The sequence below is a fragment of the Staurois parvus genome, unplaced genomic scaffold (assembly GCF_062004578.1).
Source record: "Staurois parvus isolate SC_StPar_1 unplaced genomic scaffold, SC_StPar_1.0 ptg000022l, whole genome shotgun sequence".
In the NCBI taxonomy this organism is placed as follows: Eukaryota; Metazoa; Chordata; class Amphibia; order Anura; family Ranidae; genus Staurois; species Staurois parvus.
In genome coordinates, this window is record NW_028317818.1 from 883659 (window position 1) to 896193 (window position 12535).

Below are 12535 nucleotides of genomic sequence, written 5' to 3' on the forward strand. Positions count from 1 at the left end.
GTAAGGTTATGCACTTGGGGACTAAAAATATGCATGCATCATACATACTAGGGGGAGTACAACTGGGGGAATCAATGGTGGAGAAGGATCTGGGAGTTCTGGTAGATCACAAGCTTAATAATGGCATGCAATGCCAAGCTGTGGCTTCTAAAGCGAGCAAAATCCTCTCTTGTATTAAAAGAGGTATAGACTCCAGAGAGAGATATCATATTACCCCTGTACAAATCATTAGTAAGACCTCATCTGGAATATGCAGTTCAGTTTTGGGCACCAATTCACAAAAATAACATTGGGGAACTGGAGAAAGTACAGAGAAGGGCAACCAAACTGATAAGAGGCATGGAGGAGCTCAGCTATGAGGAAAGATTAGAGGAACTGAATTTATTCTCTCTTGAGAAGAGGAGATTAAGGGGAGATATGATCAACATGTATAAATATATCAGTGGTTCATATAGTGAACTCGGTGTAGAGTTATTCACCCTGAGGTCATCACAGAAGACAAGGGGGCACACTTTACGTCTGGAGGAAAAGAAATGTAATCTCCAAATACCGAATGGTTTCTTCACAGTAAGAGCTGTGAAAATGTGAAATAGACTCCCTCAAGAGTTGGTTCTGGCCAGCTCAGTAGATTGCTTCAAAAAGGCCTGGAGTCTTTCTTAGATACACAGACTATAACTAGACACTAACATTTATAGGTAAAGTTGATCCAGGGAATATCCGATTGCCTCTCGGGGGATCAGGAAGGAATTTCTTTCCGAGCAGGAGCAAATTGGATCATGCTTTGCTGGGGGGGTTTTTTTGCCTTCTGGATCAACTGTGGGTATAGGGTTATAACTTTTTTTTTTCTATTTTTTTTTTTTCTATGGTTGAGCTGGATGGACTTTGTCTTTTTTCAGCCAGACTAACTATGTAACTATGTAAAGGAAAACTGGACCAAAAATTTTTTTGTTATTTAGCTGTGTGTTTCTTGTTACTACCATAACCTACCACCAAAGAACAACCCAAAATAAATTCTTCAGCTCTTGACAATCGCAGTGATACCATATATGTTTATGTTATTTGTTGTTTGTACCCGTAGTACAGCCCAAAAAACAATAGTGCACATTTAGTTTTTGTCTTTTTTTTTAAATCCTGACATTTGACTCTGAGCTGTTCATCTTTGACCCTGACCTTGACCCAAACACTAACCCTGGCACTGAACTAGATCAAACCTTGATCTATGTTTTTATATACATATATATATATATATATATATATATATATATATATATATTTAATTACCTTCTTTTTTTTTTTTTTTACAAACCTTTTTTTCTCTATGCCAGGGGATAGAGAGATACAATGTATCTGTCTCCTCCATTCATAGAGAGAGAAAAAAAACAAGGGGGCCGGGCTGTACAGTGACTGATTACTGTGATAGCCAATCAGAGGCTATCACAGCGTTCATGTGACCCGGAATCGAGAGTCCTGGGTCCTGATCGTCAGAACGGGACCTGGAGCTCTCAGTGACACCACGGCGCACTCCCAGCACAAGACAGGTACGCAAATATGCGGCCCCACGGAAAAAAGCCCAGTTCTGTGAGGACTCATATTTGTGTTACGTCAGTGTCAAGGGGTTAATATTGATTTTTGTTCACAGCGCCACTGCATCACCTAGGGTTCATTTATTTTTTATATGATTTATTTCATTTTATGGTGGCAGCAGTGTTTAATTTGGATATATTTCACTTATGTTGTTTTTTTGTAATATTTGTATGCATTTAGCGCATAGGTCTTTTTCACATACAGAAGTACGTGGTACTTCAGTTCAGGTCATATACTGGGATGATGCCAGCATCAGTACCTTTTTTTTTGTAAAAGCCATCTGAGTATCTAATTAACTACTGGATTTCTTTTACAGGAGGCTGGAGAGATGATACACACCCTCCCCCCACCCCCCACTGCCCGCTGGTGCCTCTTCAGAACCTCTGTCCCACCTGAGTTCTCAGAATTGAAGCAGGCAATTCCCAATGATTTACCATAGAGCCCATGGAGGACTGGAAGATCATTTTTAAATCTCAAAAGCATTTGATAAAATCAATGTTGGTGTAATCAGATGTTTTTAGAGCAGAGGATAGGTCTGGTGTCTAATAGACCATAATAGATCTCTCCATAAAGAGTACCTGTCACTGCCTATTGCTGTTGCAAGTGATGTTTACATTCCTTGTGATAGCAACAAAAGTGATCAAATTTTTTTTTTTTAAAGAAACAGTGTTAAAAATAAATAAACATGTAAAGTGCCCCGTCCATGTGCAAAGGCGAACGCATGTATTGGTCCTTGCAAGTACCTATGGATTTTGGTCCATATTGACATGAGTTACTATTGCCTTTCTATCATCTCAAACTACTCTGCCCATTCTCCTCTGATCTCTAACATCAACAAGTCATTTTCGTCCACACAACTGCCACTCACTGGATATTTTCTCTTTTTCAGACCATTCTCTGTAAACCCTAGAGATGGTTGTGCGTGAACATCTCAGTAGATCAGCAGTTTTTTAAATACTCAGACCAGCCTGTCAGGCACCAACAACCATGGCACGTTCAAAGTCACTTAAATACCCTTTCTTCCCCATTCTGATCCTCAGTTTGAACTTCAGTAAGTTGTCTTCACCACGTCTAGATGCCTAAATGCATTGAGTTGCTGCCATGTGATTGGCTGATTAGCAATTTGTGTTACCAAGCAATTGAACAGGTGTACCTATTAAAGTGGCCACTGAAAGTATATATATATATATATATATATATAATGTGGGTTCTAAGTAATTTTGTAGCAAAAATTATGATTTTTAAATGTAACAAAAAGTGTCAGAAAAGGCTAGGTATTAGGTGGGTAATTTCCCTCAATTTGGAGAGATTTCATCTCACATCTTGTTATGATTCTGGGACAGGAATTCTCTTCAATAAGACACAAAAAAAAAAAAAAAAACTTACAGAACTTTAAACCCTTCCCTACTTTATCCAAAACAAACAAAAAATGTTAGCTTTAGTTATACTTTATTAAGACTAAGAAAAGACTCAATCTAGGTTCAATTCCTTTTTTTAATTGAGCAGATAAAGGCACACTTCTTTACCTGAATACTTACTGCTACTGACAAGAAATGTCACAATACCTTAGGATGTTTGAGGAGCAGATCTGTAGCTTCTTCAAAATATTCCAATTCTAGTTTTTGGAATGAGCGTGGAAGATCGTCATAACCAAAATATGCCAGCGCAAAAACCACAAATCCACGACTGGCAAGAAGGCTGGCTCTGTATTCTGCAAGGCCACCTCCTCCACCAAACATGTCGATAATACCAGGATATGCCCCCTTTCCTGTTTAAATAAAACCAACTAATATAAGTAATCAGATCTGTAAATGTAATCTACAACTATAAAGTTGGGCTTTCATGCCTGTAAATAACACCTTCAGTGCACAAAAACCCAACCAACATAAACACAGTTGACATCATCCATACATTTTACCCTGTCTTCATGGATCCCTATGGATATCCTTTACACTGCAATATAATACTCAATTTGCCCACTCGACCAGCTAATATGAATCATATACAGTCTGACAACCCTGGCAGATGTTTGGTTTGGATATAGTCAGACACGGACTAGGACAAAAAAAATAGGCCCGGCATTTTAGACTAAGCAGCCCAGAACCTGGGGGCCTTCCCTTGGACCCCGGAGGTGGAATGCCAGGGCCTAGTTGCAAGTGCTACCTTTGTGACCCTGGTAGTTCTGCCACTGGCGTCAGTAGTTTTTTATTTTTATTTTATTTTTTTAATTATTTTTTACCATTTAATTCTATCTATTTTTTATACAATTCTATTTTTTACTATTTTTTTAGGAGCTATGGGGGGCTTTGGTGAGATATCAAGGGTCTAAACAGACCTCTGACATCTCATCTTTGAGACAGGGAAAGGAGATTGAGGACACAGCCCTCAGTCTCTATCTCTGCAGCCTCAGCAGCACAGAATGAATGGACAGGAATAGCTCTGTACAGAGCTTCCTGTTCATTCATAAACTGAAGTATAGTAAACCCAGTTTACTATGCCTCAGCTATGAATGGACAAAGTTAATGATCGGTACTGATCACTGACTGTCCAATCAGACAAGGAAGGGACTGTTAAGTTACATATTTGGGGGGTGTGAGAGAGCACAGGGGGACCAGGAAAGAGAACAGGGGCCCGGGGGCAGCAGAAGGTAGATGGATAGGAGGGGGGCTGGGCGAAATATAGAGGAAACATTCTGTCCATTCTCTCCTGCAGCCATTAAATGCCTGCAGGAGGGAACAGGGGACTAGCAGGCATTCAGCTTCTGAAGGTGAGAAATGGACGGATTAGTTCTTCTATATGTTGCCTCACCTATCCAGGCAGTCCCGCATGATCTCCATGCAAACAACTAAAAACATATGAAATGAAAGACATAATCTTACCTGCCAAGAGACTAGTATTTCTTCACTCCCTCACACAGCACAGCAATGGGGATGACCCCACTTACAGTTAAGGAATACAGTGATGCTCTCTCTGTACCTCAGGCCTGCTGCCTGGCTAGTAAAAAGAGCACCAGCCTACTGAATAAGTTGTACCTCTGCTTTATTCTCATATCAGCATGTTCATTTTCTAACACATTCCAAAACATTTGCACACAGCACATCTGATCCCAGTCCTGCCCTTCCTTTTCCCAGTATGAGTGCTGCTACATAGGGGATTGTAGAAATGTATACACAAGAAAAAAATATGGACAATTAGGATTGTAAATCAAAAATAAAATCGATGTTGGATAGATTAAAAGTATGTGTTTATTTATTATCACTAACATAAAATTAGAAACAAAACTTTATAAACCTTAAAAAAAGAATAGGTTTAACCATCTAATTTGTAGTAACATGTATTGGGGAGATATCCTGTAATACAATTTCAATACCCTATCTAAACTACTGAGAATATCTCTCTCTTTTCCTAATCATATTTTTATTATCTGCACATGTAATTGTTCATACATGTGTTTCCTGAAACAACATATGCTATTTCAAGAATTCAAAACAGGAAGGGGCCAACCCAAACTGTTCCCACAAAGTTGGGAGCATGTAATTGTCCAAAATGCCTTGGCATGCTGACGCCCTCTGCAGACAGTTGGTAACTTCTGCGCACTGTGCCATTCAGCATGCTCTGACCCCGTTCTGTCATTTTACGTGGCCTACCACTTTGTGGCTGAGTTGCTGTTGCTGTCAATTTATTATAATACCACTAACAGTTGTCCGTGGAATATATAGTAACAAGAAAATTTCACGGATGGACTTATTGCACAGGTGGCAACCTATTACGGTACCACGCTTAAATTCACTGGGCTCCTGAGAGCGACCCATTCTTTCACAAATGTTTGTAGAAGCAGTCTGCATGCCTAGGTGCTTGATTGTATACACCTTTGGCCATGGAGGTGATTGGAATACCTAAATCCAATGATTTGGAGGGGTGTCTGAATACTTTTGGCAATATAGTGTAAATGTTAAATCTTTGAACCATTCATAAAATCATATGAATGTTTTTCTCTGCTCTTCTGTATTCAGGTACATCCCCTCGGTGCAGACAGATGGATAACCATTATATACAGAAAATAGTGCAGCGCTGTAATATAAATGTGTATAGGATGATGAGTCAAACAATATTGTAATATAAGCACAAAGTTAGGTGCAGACGATGGTATGTTACCATAGGTAAGTGGTTAAAAGATAAGCCAATAAGAATAAATTCAAAATGTAGACTAGCAAGTTCTATCGGATCTTAATTCAAGGAATGCAGTTCCTTATAATCGATGGTGTGATGAAAAGATAAGAGATAAGTGAATTGCGCACTCACCAGAAGTGCGCTATCAAAATGCATTTGAGATCATAATCGTCTCATCAGGTCAGCCAGGACAATCACTTCCAGGTATGGTCAGGTTCCCGCACCTGTGTCTTTAAAGGCCCCTCCAATGGTATCACGGTCTCAGGACACTTCTAAACTGGCTTTTGCGAATGGTGAGACTCGCAGAAAGCCCAAGAATAATGCCACATAGCGTGATACTGCATTAAATAGGGTAATTTATTCCAACAAAGGTGGAAAACATACAAGGAAAGAATAAACCAAAAATTGACCATGTGTGTAAAGATGGCCGCCAAAGGCGGCAGGACATCAGGATGCTGTAGCCCCTTACCCTGACGTGTTTCATGCAAAGCATAGGGTGCAGGCTTACAGCACCAGACGTCTATTCAGCTCTATTTATGGGCAAAAAATGGCATGCATCGCATCTAGCGGCTGCCATTTGGATGGATAACCATTGACCAGCCACTTGTACTCAAACATCTGCCATATAATGCTATTGTCTCAAGGACCAAGTGAAGATTAAAATCTGGATCAGTAAAATGAAAACAATTCTGATCAAGCCTAAAGATGGGGGGGGGGGGGTCACATTTGGGATTTTCCCAGTCTACCATCGAGTAACAGTTTCATCTTGTTTCCAGCCATATAGCCACAAACCACCCTCCTCTTTCTTCTGAGGCAGGTCTGGGTTAGGGATGTTCCCTGTACAGGGGGCACCACTGAGGACCGCTTCATGTCCAATAAACCAGGTAGACATGGAGGAATGCAGTACACTGAGGCCAGGGGCATTAGCAATTTTTGGGGTATTTCCAAGCCTACCATGGGGTAACTATACCATCTTGATTCCACCATATAGCCACAAACTCTGGGATGGGATGTATTTGGATACAGGGGAGTGGAAAAAGGCATGTGTATGATATTATGAATGGATCAAAAGTTCAACATATATGTGGTATCAGTAACATTCTACTAGATGTGGTGTGTACCATAGAGGTAGAGATGGTTGGTGAACTACTTTAAATACTACGGATTTTGATTAATATATTAATTAGTTTCCTTTCTCTATAAAATATTACTCATAAGCTGCATATGAATATTTGAAAAAAGTGGATGCTATTCCAGGGATGAACAACTACATGTGCAGAGAATAAGAAAATGATTTGGATGCGAGGTATGGATTTAAATTCTCAATAATTTGGATGGGGTACTCTTATTGTGTATCTGGATTTCTCACCAATACATATTACAAGAATTATATGATGGTGGAACTTACTATTCTTTTTAATGTGTAGAAGTTTTGTTTCTATTTTTATTATAGGGAGCAATAAAAACACAGTTTGATATCTATTGTAGTTTGGTTTCAACTCATAGGTATCCCAATTTTTTTATTGTGTGTACTTTTCAGTAAAGCTGCTGTCATTTACGTTTTAGGTTCTGGGTTAAGTCAGTTCTTTCTGCATAACACAAGGGCATTTTAATGTAGCCCAATATGGGCTATGTCACTATGCAATTCAGGGACACTTACATATGGGATTATAATTAAGCCTTTTTCCCTCTAATGCCCAGAACTGGGATAGCTACATCACTTCCTGTTAGCAGAGTGGATCCAATTCTCCTACAGCAGATGATCTTGGGACACTGTAGTCCTATAGTTAATGCATACTGTATTCCTGAGTGCTGACTGAACTACATATACCAGAGAGCTGGTGAACCAAAAGCCTGTTCAAGAATTCCTTTACGCCTCAGTCACCAAGAGACCTTTGCTTTTGGCAGTACCACAATCTGTTTAACTTCATTGAATTACCAATATTCACTAATGTTTATGGGCACCACCATTGCTAGCAGAAAACAGCAGATTCCACCATATCAGAAACTTTTAACATCATAGGACTAAAGCTGCAATCTCTGGTTAAAGGAACCTCTTCTTTTCTTCCATTCCAACAAGACCATTGTTACTCAAGCTAGGGTACCTACATATATATTAATGCCGGAGTATACACTTACATAATTCTCTGCATACCCCTTGTAGCACCGGTGGCCCAGAAGGAGCTGGTAAGTCATCAAGTCTTCTCTTCCTCCTCTTCCTGCAGTGTTGCGTTTAAATAGTTGGAGCTCACTTCTTATGACTGTATCCTCTTTTAAACGCTGCTAATTGCCTATTTCTATTGTACCAGTGTTCTGCTTTTATGCGTTAACTGGTGCTGTGCACCCTAAACCCATTATACCTTTGGTCTACTCTGTTAAACAAGTCTAATATAGAGGTGTTACTAAAGAACTGTGTCTCTTTCATTATTATTCTCTACTATTGAAATATCTCTGGTGTCAGGAGGCTTGCAAGGCCAGGGCAACCACTGGGCACAAGCATCATCGAGCGGCCCCTATGGGGGTAGCACTACATTATATATTAAAAAGAAAGACAGATTTTTCCCGTTATCCTTCTTGTCCCATTACCACACAAGAAGTTATAAAAAGTTGAGTCGCTTTTCATGTTTTAGGAGATGTGCTAAACAATGTCTTTTGTCACATTTGCACATTTATGGGATGTATTAATTTAAAAAATACATATAGTTTAAAATTATCCAAACAGATTTTTTTTCTTTTCTATCACTTAGAATTTTAAATCAAAAAAGAATTGACGTGACTATTTCACAAGAATATTACTGTATGCAAATTTACTTTACTACTCCAAAAATGTAAACTTACCTGCAGGGGAAAAAATGGTACCTCGAAGTCTACCCTCATGAATCTGGGTCCCTTGTACATCATCAGCTATGTGCCACCTATTAAATGTAGCACTGCAAGTGGGCTGTGGCTCAGCACCTAACCCTACTGATAAAAACTCAAAAAGATCCACCGTGTACAGGAATGGGCCAGCTTTCACATCTCTTTTAACAGGTCGTTGAAATGGTTTAAGAGGTTTCAATGACCATAACAGTCCCATGGGATGTACTCCCTGGTAGTTTCCACCAAGAGCTGCATTGCTATCCAGGTTAATTTGCCCTTTTACATCAGCTCTGTAAAAAGCTCGTGACTGGAAGACATTTCCCTTTTCATCATGAAGTGTTAAACGAATGGTTGCCAGTTGATTGGGTTGCAGTCCTGATGCCTTAATATGCACATGCTCATCAGCCAGACCCGTTTCTGGGGTAACTATAAGATTCACCATATTTGGAATATTGTGCGAAGTGAAAAAATGCCTTGAAAGGAAAACAATTTAGTACATGTCAGATGAAGATGTAGTAAACAAGTAATAAACTTTCAAATGAAGATCAGTATAAAATATATAAGATATATAATAAAAAATACAAATGTATTGATTACAAAAAATATAGTGTAAACAAACAAGCGCAGAGGAAATTGACTTTTTTTTATTAAACAGCTATTCAGGAAATGGTTCTTGTATGGTGCTTATTGTTACTTTGGAAAGGATAGATCCATCCACAAGTGAAGAATGCCAGAGCCCATTCATAAACTTTAAGTGGAGCTCCACCCAAAAGGGGAAGTTACGCTTCTAATGCAATGTCCCCTGCTCCCCGTTAAGGATTGGCACCTTGGAGGAACAGGTACCCAAAATTGACAGGTACCCGCTCCCACTTCCACTGCGATCGCCTAAGGCGATCGGAAGCGGAAGTTGTCCTCCCCTCCCTCCCCATAGTCTTCTGGGACACATGACAGGTCCCAGAAGACTACGGGACCATTCACAAAGCGCAGTGCTACTCGTGCATGTGCAGTGGGCACCCGGCTGTGAAGCTGCAAGCTGCCACAGCCGGTGCCCACACTGAAGATGCCAGCGCCAGGGAGAGAAGACGGCTGGTGAAACCAGCCATGGTGAGGACACCACTGGACCGAAGAACAGGTATTTGTATTTTAAAAGTCAGGAGATACAGTTTTTGTAGCTGCTGACTTTTAAATCTTTTTAAATCAACTAGAACTTTAAGATCTTTTATTGATTAGTACAGTAAATCACAGCATTGAACAGCAATAAAACGCTTGTTATAAAATATTGCACTCTGTATAGCTTTTTAACAAACTTCACTAGTCAATACCTATTCGCTATGAGGTCACATATACCCATAAAAAGTGATCAAATCAATAAAAAAAACAAATATATAGTGACATGTAGTCCATACAAAAACACAGTAAACTTCGTGTGGATATAAAGCTCCACAACCAATGGTGAAAGCCTTGTTCCAATACTGTAAATATAATATTGATGTTGTGAATCCTATTTTCCGATTATTCACCAATGTGTGCACCACCACCAAGTGAATAATGGAGGCTTAACAGAAACAGAGACCCCTTAATTATAGGGGGCCTCAACCAGCATTGCGATATAGGGTGTCATCCAATTCTCCATGCCATGACCAGATCAAGGGTCTCCCAAGTCTCACAAACCAATATGTGAACTCCAATACAATGCCAAATAATATCATGAAAGAAAAAACATGCCTCTCATAGTGCAATAAGTTTGACTATCGTTTATTTGAGCAAATAAAATCCTACTTACAAGCTGTAAGGTACTGACAAGCATTAAAAAAAAACGCTTCCAAGATGGCAGACAGCACGATGATGTCAGAGGGAGGCTCCGCCCAATGCGTTTTGTCATCAAACGATGTCTTCTAGGGGCTAGAAGACATCCTGGAAGACGTTTTTTGATGATGAAACGCATTGGGCAGAGCCTCCCTCTGATGTCATTGCGCTGTCGGCCATCATGGAAGCAGTCTTTTTTTATTTAATATTTGCAACTTTGTATATTAGAGGCATTGGGAATTTGCACAGTTTGATCTGTTTATAGTGATAAAACACTGTCTAATGATGTGAAGCAGGGGGTGGACTGACAACTCATGGGGCTCCCGGGCAATAGGAGATCATGTGCCCCTTGTATCCCTGCCCACACTCAACCAACACCCACACAAAGCCCCACCTACATACTGCCCACACTTCTCGTGTTCCTCATTGAATTTCTCTACACTATGATCAAAATAAATGTTAAGCTAAATAAATAAACAAGAATAAACTTACATTAAAGAAAGTGCAACAATGGTAGATCCTAATTTGACAGGCATGTGGATGTACATGTACAACCCCAAACTCAGACAGTGTGCATTTGGGAGGGAGAATGGAAATGGCGCTAGAAAACTTATGACTATTATAGTTCATAGTCCATATAAAAGTCCAAGTAGTCAAATGAATAAATGCATCGTCCATGGCAGCACCCTAGAAGAGTGAGCTGAAACGCTTTAGATATGTGGAAAGAGAAGCACAGAAGGGCACTTGACTAAGTGCAGCAGTAAAACGCTCACAATTTATTAGACACGTACAATTGGCAACTCACTGAATAATAGAAGTCATAGGCATATCCATAAATCCAAGGGATGTCTCCCATCTGATCTCGGTCCTTCAGGTGATCACAATGTGGCCGAGCGGTGTTGCTGGAGTTCCAGGAAGCTGCCGTCTGCCACAGAAACCAACGTGGAATGTACCATCAGAACTCTACGCAAGAGGTTTGGAGAGCATCGTAATGTTTGTTGAAGATGGCCTCACCAATCACAGCGTACAATGCCATTTTTCAGAGTACCACAATCAATCATCTCAGGATCTTCACGTGTGGGTCACTGAGTGCATACTGGACACCTTCTCACCAGCTGAACATTTCCAATGATTTTGTAGCCAGGAAACATACTGGATTTTTACACTGGATACTTTAGCCCCTAAGGGCCTTAACGAAGAAATTGAAATTAATACCATTATTTGAGCAATTTAGGTTAGATTTTTTTCGGCTACAACTTGTATTTACATTGTGTCCAGTACTGCACAAGCAATCTGTGGTTGGAGTTCTCCCTTAACTTGCTTCAGAACTTAGAGTCCCATCCATGTGGATTCCACCCTCTTCGGAGCCTTACAAAAGACGATCACTCCCATTAACCAATTAGGTCTGACGAAAAAGTGGAATCTTTGAAACTCGTTACCGCTCACTCCTACATCATCACACTCTCCCGCTGACATCACTTCCGGCCTGTCACCATTTTGCACTCCACACGTGTTCCTGTGGCAGACGGCTGCTTCCTGTGAAACACCTCTCTGCCACAATGTGATCACCTGAAGGATCGCGATCAGATGGAAAACATCCCTAGGATTTACAGATATGTAAATGTGAGTGGGGAGGTGTAATTACAAGCACCAATCTCCCTGTATGGCTTTCCGTGAAGCAGCTTAAAGCCGTGGGAGGGAGAGCAGGAGAATTGGCTTTCAGCTGCTTCATGGAAAGCCATACAGGGAGATCGGTACTTTTAATTGCTCCCCCCCTCGCTGCACCTATCACCCCAGACTGCCAAATTCACCCTGCTGTATTAGGTACCTGGAGCCTCTTATGGAGTCCCCTACTGGCCCTGGGCCCTTGGGCATTACCCAAGTGCCTGAATGGTCAGTTTGCCTCTAATGTGAAGTATTACTCAATAAAGGATCTGAAGTTGATGGTTGGGCTCCAGCATTCTTTACTTGTTTATGGATTTGATTGGGTGCAGGAGGCCCAGCCTTTACGATTACATTCTATGAGCCATTTGTTAGCTAAGAGGTACAGCTTATTTCTGCAAAGAAACTTTGCATTTTATTAATATGTCCCTATTGGTAAGATTTTCCCATACTT

The 12535-nt window shown here is 40.3% G+C and overlaps 1 protein-coding gene across 1 annotated transcript in view; it reads right to left on the minus strand.

Moving 5' to 3' along the window:
* The window catches only part of LOC149472136 (acyl-coenzyme A amino acid N-acyltransferase 2-like), a 35332-nt gene that overhangs the window by 6507 nt on the left and 16290 nt on the right, over positions 1–12535 (minus strand). Inside the window, exons 2-3 of the mRNA XM_089691506.1 lie at positions 8593–9086; positions 3150–3352 (exon numbers count right to left, since the gene is read on the minus strand). Coding sequence (XP_089547632.1) covers positions 3150–3352; positions 8593–9055 — 666 coding nt within the window. The 5' untranslated portion in view covers positions 9056–9086. The remainder of the gene's footprint in view (positions 1–3149; positions 3353–8592; positions 9087–12535) is intronic.